The sequence below is a fragment of the Alosa pseudoharengus genome, unplaced genomic scaffold, assembly GCF_046254945.1.
Source record: "Alosa pseudoharengus isolate Yale_2024_CS ecotype anadromous, Long Island Sound unplaced genomic scaffold, YU_APseudo_1.1 YU_APseudo_1.1_scf_11, whole genome shotgun sequence".
Classification (NCBI taxonomy): Eukaryota; Metazoa; Chordata; class Actinopteri; order Clupeiformes; family Clupeidae; genus Alosa; species Alosa pseudoharengus.
This window is the reverse complement of record NW_027468576.1, coordinates 22,181,462-22,191,461: the sequence shown is the minus strand read 5'-3', so window position 1 is coordinate 22,191,461 and position 10,000 is coordinate 22,181,462. Positions and strand designations below refer to the sequence as shown.

General features: G+C 48.2%; 1 protein-coding gene across 1 annotated transcript in view; it reads left to right on the top strand.

Annotated features, from left to right (window-relative positions):
- Window positions 1-10,000, top strand: part of tgfbr3 (transforming growth factor, beta receptor III) — a 106,708-nt gene that overhangs the window by 66,362 nt on the left and 30,346 nt on the right. The window contains exons 5-7 of the mRNA XM_076278423.1: window positions 3,696-3,879; window positions 6,661-6,823; window positions 7,917-8,067. Of these exons, the coding sequence (XP_076134538.1) occupies window positions 3,696-3,879; window positions 6,661-6,823; window positions 7,917-8,067 (498 nt within the window). The remainder of the gene's footprint in view (window positions 1-3,695; window positions 3,880-6,660; window positions 6,824-7,916; window positions 8,068-10,000) is intronic.

The following is a 10,000-nucleotide window of genomic DNA, read 5'->3' as shown; positions in this document are numbered from 1 at the left end:
ATGACTTATTACAGACCTACTAATTTAGGTTTTTCGCCCATCTATAACTATTTAAGGTTACATTTTTTATTTGTATTTTTTATTTATCCTTTATTTAATCAGGTGAGTCCCATTGAGATCTGGCATCTCTTTTTCAAGAGAGCCCTGGGTCCGCAAATAAAAAGAGCGCTAAGAACAATTTGCTGTTGATGCAGCCACATGGCACATGTGCTGTTGTTTGCTCTTCCAGTGAGGTAATCTGGTCTGATGATGCAATGCACCCCGCAGCAGTATCTATGACCTTACCTCATAAATCACATTGAGGTGTACTTCATAAAAACTGGAATTGCGCACAGGGAAATAGCATACTTGATTAACACGCCGAGCTCGTGTCCAAAAGAGATTTGTTCCTTATTTTTACGAGTCGACAAGCAAGCTAAAGTCTGAAGCTCTTGCCATTATGGAGTTTCTGGGACCTGGCATTCGCCTCCCATTGGCCTTTCATGTCAGGCAGCGGCAGACGTTACTCACCTGGCACTCGTACGTACGTGCATGCGCATCTGTGGGGGTGCCCACACCCGGCATCGGGAAGCGGGCCCGCAGCATGGAGAGCTGCGGCTTTGGCTCGCAGCACTCCACTGTGGCCTCCCTAATGCTTTCATACTCCCATTTGGAATTCTTGTGGGTTCGGGACGCGCTCGGAGGGCCTGGAGCTAATTTTGTGTTTCTCAGAGCTCGCCTTTCTAATTCCCTGCGACTAATTACGGCCCCTATTCCCCTGCAATTAAATCGATAAACTCTGTCAACTCTTGGCACGGCTGCCAAAAGAAACCCTCCAATCCCACCCCCTCATACTTTCTTCTTCCTTTGGTTCTCTCTCTCTCTCTCTCTCTCTTTTTATTTTCTTCTTCCTCCTTTCTTCTTTCCTCTCTCGATCGCCTCTAACATGCCAGGCCTTTCAGCCAGCTTGTGCAACACCGACAGTGAGCAACTCCATCTTCCCGTGGTCTGTTCTTCCTGCCGAGGTGGATGGTGGGTGCTAAAAATAAAACCATTCTTCAACAGCCTCTTTCTCTCTCTTTTCTTCCTCTTTATCTCTCTTTCTCTCTCCTCTCTCTGTTTCTTACTCTCCTTCGTCCCTGTATGTTTTATTATTTGTGGAGCGTGTGCCAGGAACGTTAAGAGAAGCATCCAGGGGTCAGGCAGATGTTCCTAGCTGCGCGGGGGCTCGGCGAGCGTGTCTTCAAGTGAAAAAGAGAGACGAGAAGAGAAAAAAGAATGAGGTGTTTTATCACGTCCCAGCCCTCATTTACAACTTTTGGTTTCGCTCTGCCCGGTCCGAAAAACACATGGCCCTGCGCATACACACACACACACACACACACACACAAAGACACACACACACACACACAAGTCGTACAGCGGTTGGGCCCAAGCACAGACTTTCTGCCTGATGAAGCTGCCTCAGCTGCTCTATCAGCTTGGTGGTGTGATGTAATGTTTTAATTGAGGCTGCCAGCGGGTGGCGGGCAACTGTATCGTATCTCCCCTCCCTCCCCCATGTGCCACCCACACGTGGTGATAGGACACCTTTGGGAGATGGTTGGCTGGGGGGTGGGGGTCAGAAAAAGCAGCTCAGATGGAAATCTAATGAGGTAGGCTGTCTAGACCGTGTGCTTGGCCGCAGAGCAGGAGTTGTACGGCAGAGTGTTTTTTTTTCTTCTTCTTTCTTTCTTTCTTTCTGTCTTTCTTTTTCCCTGCGTAGCACATGTGAATGTTTATCGCTCTGAAATGGAGCATATGGGTCGAGCTCCATTAAGAGCCAAAGGGGGTGGTCTCTGCTGGAGGAGCGGATGGGCGGCTGAGCGGGCCAATGAGTACGCTCCCTAGCTCAGCCTGGCTGCCAAAAAACAAATCAGCACCTCATCAGAGACCACCTCTCCCCATCCCCTCCCCTACCCTCCCTCCCTCCCTCACACACACCTCTATCCCTCTCTTTCTGTTTTTCTTCCTTCTCTCTCTCTCTCTCTCTCTCTCTCTCTCTCTCTCTCTCTCCTCTGCTGTATGCATATCACAGCTGGCTTTGCACTCACTGTTTTCCTCATAGTCATATGTGTCCAATTTAATCACACTTTGGAGGTGAAATCTCTCCATTTCAATTCTGGCACTGAATTTCTTTAAGATGGACATTTACGTTCAACCCTATGACAGTTCCATTCCACATACACAAACACATACACACACAGAGATACACACATGCCCACACAGATACACACACGCACACACACGCACACACACACACACACACACACACACACACACACACACACACACACACACACACAGATATAAACACACAAAATGCTCTTGACTTGAGCTAAAAGAGCATGTGTGCTGAACTTGACCGGTTGTTTACACTGTGTACCAGGCAACCATAACAATGTCACATCTCTTTTGAGAAAGCTGAATGTATTGTGTGGTTTAAGGACGGATGGTGTTGTTGTGTTTTGGGAAAACTGGCCTTGTCAGGCCCGAACCGTGGAGCTGATGCATCATAGCATCCAAATGGAGAGAGACAATCTCTTGCACATGGCATTTGTGTATGTGTGAGTGTGTTTTGGTTTACACACTCATTTATCCGGGTGCATGCCTCTTCAGTTTGCTCTGTGTCTGGCAAAGCACTCTCCAGTCCAGAAGTGGCCATTTTGAAAACAGTCTCCCCCACCCCACTCCCCTTCTGCTGACGCACAGTTGCCCGTTACATAAACACTGGAAACCAGACACCTTATTGTGTAAGGAGACCATGTGTGAGAGTACAGACAGCCCGTTTGGAGGGGCTCTGAAATAACGATGATGATCGGAGTGTGAAGGATGCGTTTTGGCAACACTGCAGGGTTTAATTTAGGAAAGTCTGGTAATGCTGTTCCCTTCTTCTACTCACTCTTCCTTGCTCCTCTCCCCATCTCACCTCGGGCACGTTTGCTTTTTATTGGTTTCAGTCCTTCTCTGCAGTTAAAGTGGGATGAGCACAGCGATAGTAGGTTCAGGTTTTACAGGCATATCTTTATCAATAGAGAGATCATTGTTATGTCAAGTCCTCCTAAATGATGGTGAATCTGGTGAATGTCTTAAACCTAAAATCTTACTTTTGGGTTTTAAAAAAAACATTTAATATAGTAGATTTTTTTTCCAGATTTATCCCCTGTACATTTTATGGGTCACTTACAGATATTTCACACCAAGATCATTTTTTTTAAACAATTTAGCGAGGCTACAAAGGAAGCGTAGATACTATACAGACTACTTTATAGAGTAGACATATTATATTGACAATAGACATTATTTCCACTCCTTTCTCTCATTTTGCTGAAGATGGATATAGCACTCAGTTGACTACTCCTGTTGTCAGTCATTGATACAAAACAGTCTTTGTCCACAGGCAGACACTAGTAGACCAGTCAGTTGAACAGACTCCCTTTGGTGTAGACTGCTTGGTGTAACCTGTTGCTACTAGCAGAAATGAGTGTCAGTATGAGTGTTCGAGTGTTTGTGCAAGTGTGTGTGTGCGTGTGCGTGTGCATGTGTGTGTGTGTGTGCATGTGTGTGTGTGTGTGCGTGTGTGTGTGTGTTCATGTGTGTGTGTGTGTGCGTGTGTGTGTGTGTGTGTGTGTGTGAACTTGTGATTCACACACCTCTTTTTTTCTGTCTCCCCACAGGTGTCGGAGGGCTCCGATGTGCAGTTTGAGGTGGGCAACTTCTCTCTCTTCTGCGAGGTAAAAAAGGAGAACCTTCCCCACGGCAACGACCACCTCTTGGCCTGGGCGCAGAGGAGGTACAGGGCCATCACCTCCTTCTCCGAGCTGAAGATCGCACACGACGTCTACATCAAAGTGGGCGAAGGTATGTGTGGTAGTGGACCACACTAACCTCTATAATACATACAGCATCGTTTCTTTCTCTCACTCTCGCTATCTCTCGTCTCTCTGTCTGTTAGTCTATGTCTCCGTCTCTTCAACAAAATAATTCACACTCACACCTTCACACACTCACACACACATACACAACATGCACAGGAGTGAACACATCCGCTAGCCTCAAACAGTATACCGCATTCCCTCCCGTATGCCTGAGGGAGAGTTTTACACCTTTTCTCCAAACAGTGTATTTCACAGTGCATGATGGGCCTTCCCTGCCCTCCCTGGCTGAGCCTTAATCAAGGCAGTGCCCCTCTCACTAACTCACTCTCAATGGTAGCCATTGACAGCCAGCGCTGGGCCTGGACTCTGGGGTAATAAAGCGGTCCCAGAGCTGCCCCGGCCGCTAGCTCTGATCTCCATGGACCCACAGCCATGGCTGCAGGGAAAAACACCTCCGCTAGCATTTCCCCCTTTCTATTTATTTTACTCTTTTTTTTCTCGCTTTTCTTTCTTTCTTTTTTTTGTCTCGCTTTCTTTCTTGCTTTCTCTCCTCATCTCTCCCTCTCTCTTCCTTTCTTACCCTGTACCCCTCGTCCCCTTTGACGACTTGCGTAGCGCTGGCCGAGCTGGCCACCTGAGAGATGGAAACACTCTGTTGAAAGAAAGAAAGAAAGAAAGAAAGAGAGAGAGAGAGAGAGAGAGAGAGAGAGAGAGAGAGAGAGAGAGAGAGAGAGAGAGAGAGAGTGTGGGCTGGGCACAGCATTTGATTGCTAGCTTGTGTGAATGGGCCTCTGGCCTGACCTCTCAGCAGTCCAATGAGCTAAGAGTAAGGGGGATGCAATGGAAAAGTAAAGACAGAGATCAACACGGGGACTCGCTCAAGAACGCAGGTGCCAGAAGTGATTTTTGAAAGAAAAGCCAAGTGAATGTAGGCTAATGAATGGAGAACTGATATAAAGCTTTCCTATAACAAAGCGAAAGTCAGACCATTTTGATCCCTGTGCCAGTTGTTGTTTCTGAAAATGCAGTAGTGACCAAGTGGTTTACTGGCATTTAATGTCAGGTAGGTGGGAGGGCCTGGTATTCCCACTCCCACTTTCATGCAGCCTAATTTGACTGTTTCAAAAGTCTTTTTCAAGCTGTTAGAAAGATCGTTCACAAAGCAAAGGACTTATGCCTATCTGGACTGCAGCCTACATTCTGAGACACAATGCTCATGATTACATCATCTGCATTGTAATTCACACTTAACTGAATTCCAACGTACACCATGAGCCCCAGTGTGTTAGCATATGAGCCTTCCCTGGCCCCTCTGAGTGACTCACTGGTCCTGCAGCACTGCACGCCTGGAAAGGGCCTCAGGTTGCTGCTCTTCACAGCCAGGTTGGCTTGTTTTTTTCCTTCTCTTTCTCTTTTTTCCCCCTGTAAACCGTGGAAGGTATTAATGGTTTTAGCAAACGCTGGCTGCTGTTAGATAAGCGCGAGTGGAAAGTAACTGTCAGGGGGACAAGCGGTGGAGGTGGTGGAGGAGGAGGGGTTGGGTCAGAGCTAAACCAGAGCCGGCGGCCTCCTGCGGCAACTCCAGTGGGCCGTGTAAGTGCCGACGCCGTTTGATGTGACCGATGGGGTCCACGGTGGGGTTTAAGGGTGGAAGGGTGGGGGTCTGTCCTCAGGGGGGGGGGGGGGGGGGGGGGGGCAAGTTTGATTTATCTGCCCCCGTGCCCCGCTGAAGGCTAACCCATGTTTCACTTGCTCCGACCAATGGTAGAGGGAGAGCTTGTCCGCCCTCGTCATCAGTCACCAAACCCAGGAGCTGTGCTCCCCTCTCCCCCTTTTCTCTCTCCTCTCTGCCTGTTTCGTCCAGCCTGGGAAAAACATTGGAATGGGGCTGTGCTGAAAAGCATGAGATGTAATGAGTGCATTATTTCAGGTATGCTGCGGTGGGACGCTGCCAGAGGCCAGAGTGGAGAGCGTAGTGGCGCGTGCTCCCGCCGCCGCTTCCCGTTAAAGCGTTTGCCTGCTGTAGTTACAGAGGCTGTGGTTTTGGCACGGCCGTGCGTATGCCATGTTTATGTCCATCAGGCAGGCCACAGCTCTGCCTCTCCCTGCTGTTGCACCGTGCCTTCAGATGAGACTGGACAGAGTTACACTACACTGTGTTCTCTCTCTCTTTCTCTCTCTCTCTCTCTTTTTCTTGCACCCTATTTCTCTTTCTCTGTCTCTCTCCCTCTCCCTCTCCCTTCCATGTTTCAAAGCGCCAGGAAGGGTATAAAGAAAGGTGCCAGGCCTTTCAGCATGCCGTGTCCAAATCCATGTCCAAACCAAATAAGGAAGCATCTGTCTTCTGTTTTCTTCAGGCGAGGAGCAGAGAGGAGAGGAGGCTTTGCTTGAAGAACAAAGATTGGCCTGGTCTATTTGTTTAGGGTGGTGGGGGGGGGGCAAAGATTTTATTTTTTCATAAATATTGGAGGAGCCGTTAATGTTAAAAAAGAAAACAGTCTGAGTCAGACAATGGTGGTGATTTGTTGTGTTTATGCATGTTGTGAAATTCTCTTCCAGGATTTCAAAAAGACTCCCTTGTCTATGTACTCCCATGGGGGGCCAGCAGACTAGCTTGTGTTATATTTTTTGCATGTGAACCCCCCCCCCCCCCCTCACACACACACACACACACTATTCTGATCTCTGTCAAAACACACACAGGCATCCTCTCAACCCCTGACTGATTAATGTCAAACGGTTCCTCTCTCCAAACCCTCTTCAGATCCTGTCTTCTCGGACACGTGTAAGATTGACAACAAGTTCCTCTCCTTGAACTACCTGGCCAGCTACGTGGAACCCCAGCCCTCCAAAGGCTGTGTGTTAACAGGTCCAGACCATGAATATGAAGTCCACATCATTGAGCTGCAGGCCCCCAATTCCAGCAGGTAAAGGAGTCCTCCTGGACCAGTTACAACTGATTCTGCTGTTAGGTTTGATTTAATGCTGCCCGCCAGGCTACATTTTCTCTCGGACTTTGCATACCTCTGAGATGTGTTATACAAGCATTTTTGCTAGTCAGTGTGTTATCAGCTGCTAATAGTCATTATGAAAATGAATCTCTTTGTGCCTAGGGGAGCAATAAGTACAATCCTCTGTGGATAGTTTATAGTGTCTGAATGTTTTTTTTTAATCATACGTCAACCTCAAGTGTTATAACATGTTACATAAATATAGTTTAAAATAATGTGACCCATTATGTGTCTTACGGTATTGAATTCAGGGTCTAATTATCACAACAGACATGTCTGAAAATTGTGTACACTGAGGAAATGTAGCCTTTTGGTCTATATATGTTGTACTGTAGCTGTTATACATCCATCTGTTCATGCTAATAACAGCATGGTTTCTGCTTTCTAAACCCACAAGTGTGTGGTATGTGAATGCAAATTCCATTGCCTTCCTGAATTTTCACTGTCTCTCTCTCTCTCTCTGTTACTATCTTCCCCTCTCCCCCACTACCTCAGTCCCAACCCTTCTGCAAAGTTTATTTTGGGTAATGGAGGACTTTAGGGGTTAGTGCTGACTGAATGACGTGTTTTGGAAAGCTCTGGTGTCTGTATCAGAGTTTTGCCAGGTAATTGCCTCACCTCCCTCACCCCCCCCCCCCCCACTCCCACCCCCTTCAGCCTTGCACTTGATTACGGTGCGTTGCCTAACAGCAGCTGCTTGTGGGGAAGAGATGGGGAGAAGAGAGAGAAAGAGGAGAGAGAGAAGAGAGAAAAAGAGAAAGTCTGGGAGCGGGGCAGAGTCATGATGGATTTAGCCGTTGCGTGATGCAGTCTGCAGCGCACATGTCCTCCTTTTTCTCCGGGACGTGGTCCAGTTTTTTTAATCAGTTGGCCAGACACTAGAGGCATGTTAATACTGCAGGGCCCTGGCTTTTCCAAATTCTCATTGCACTTTCTGTCCATCTTCTCCCCATCTCTCTTTCACTCTCTCTTCTCCTCCTCTCTCTCACTCCTTCGCTCTATCTCACAGTGCGTTCCAGGTGGACGTTATAGTGGATCTTCGGCCCATGGAGGCGGACATTCCCTCGCTGCATCGAGACGTGGTGCTGCTCCTCAAATGTGAGAAGCCTGTCAACTGGGTGATCAAGGCTCACCGCGTCTACGGAAGGCTGGAGGTGGTGGTACGTAACCATGACACCAGCACCAACACCAAATGCACAGGCATATTCCCCATGCCCATCTGCCCTTTCCACCTGAAGATACAGTGCAAAGAGTGCACATGAGCAACACATGAGCTCATCAGCATAGAGCGGCATCAACACGTCTTTCTTGCGCTCAGACAAGTCGGAGTCACAGTCCCCTTCTTCACAGGTGCGGCCTAATTTTTATTGGCATGCATCCGACAACTGTCACGGGGTGCTGGAGCTGTCGAGCCAATAAATTTGTCCCTGCTGCATGGGTCCTGTCAGAGCGGGGTCCCTGACCTCCACGGTAACGACAGCAGGCTGCCTGGCAGTGCGGAGCCAGGAGGGATCAACTGTGAAATCGTTGCCTGACAGCTTGTACGGGTTGTCACCGGATCGAATGAAAGGCGAGCCTGGATCGCGGACGCCCTGTATTTCTTTATTGTGTACACTTGGCCCACAAACCCCAGTTGACATCTATCAGAGCATGAGTTATGGGGAAGGGCTTGCTTCTTGCTCTGTCTACCGTTGGGTTTCAGATGGCAGAGCTAAAGGGTTTGGATGTGATACGGGTGCACAGCCAGCACCTCTTGTCTGTCAGCATCATAAAAACAGAGAGAATGTCATAAAAGAACAAGTGCACCTCTCTCACTGTGTAAGCCACACTTAATATCTGTGGTATGTTAAATGCACCGTTGATAATACAATACATTTGTTTAAATCCATGTAATGGTGCTCATATTGTACTGGTTATCTACACAAGCTAAGTGCACTTGAGCAAATATTTCTCTCTTTGCTGTATGGACTAGACTGCTACAGTGTAGTCATACACACTTGTAATTTTTTATCTTCCACAGTTATACCTGTCATATAGACATCGGTGTGTATACTTCATGTTTATCGATGTCTTGTTCCAGAATTTAGTTCTACTTCATAGCTGTCAGCTCTTGGCTTTACCTCAAGCCCCATGAGCTTGGCTCATAGCTGGTATTCTTTAAGGGGTCTTTCCCATAGCATGTGTTTACATTATAGATGATCATGAAGGAGGTCTGCATTACAGTAATCAGCACCCCCCTCCTGTCCGTCAGTAGCAAGGAGCCTAAGCTAGCTTGAAATTAGCTACTTAGCCTCTTGGCTCCTAGCTTAAGCTTTACCTCGTTGCCTTAGCTTGTAGCATTAGCATGAAGCAAAACCTCCAGTGGGTCTGCAGGTCTGAATGCTCTTGTGGTCTGGAGCCTCTGTTGACCTCAGTGGTGGTGGTGGTGGTGGTGGTGGTGGTGGTGTTGGGGGGGGAGGGGGGGTGAAGGAAAGGGGCCTCCTGGTTCCCACACTCTGTAATGGAGAGGGCCGAGGCAAGGAGAGGGTGCCAGGCATGACAGTGCACTTCTTGCCAGGCAGCATAGCGTCTGTTTGCACAGCTGCCCCCCTCTGTTAGTGTATGGAATCAATCAGCAGTGCCATGAAGGGGCACAGTGCTGCAGAGAGAGAGAGCGGGAGAGGGGGCAGGAGCATATGACTCAGAGACTCCGAGGGCAGAGTTTTGCTACCAGTGTTTACCTGCCGGAGGTTATTATGGGCTATTTGGCCCAGGCACAGAAACCAAACAGCTATAGGATTGAAAAAAAAAAAACGGCTGTACGATTCACAAACCACAGTCACCACAGTGCATACAGGAACATTCACTGCATCACCTGTAAAGCATGTGCCTTACGTGCCTGTGTGCGTGTAAGAGTGTGTGTGTGTGTGTGTGTGTCTGTCCCATCTGTGCATGAATCAAACCCTGTGTTCGGGAGTGCCAAGCAGGAGAATGCAAACTATGCGTGTGATATGATATCCTCAAAAAATAAAAGCCCTGCTACTGAGAGCAGCCTGGTCCCAGGCTCAGCCCTGTTCCCCAGGCTAGCCCTGGCCTGGGCTAGGACGGACTGGG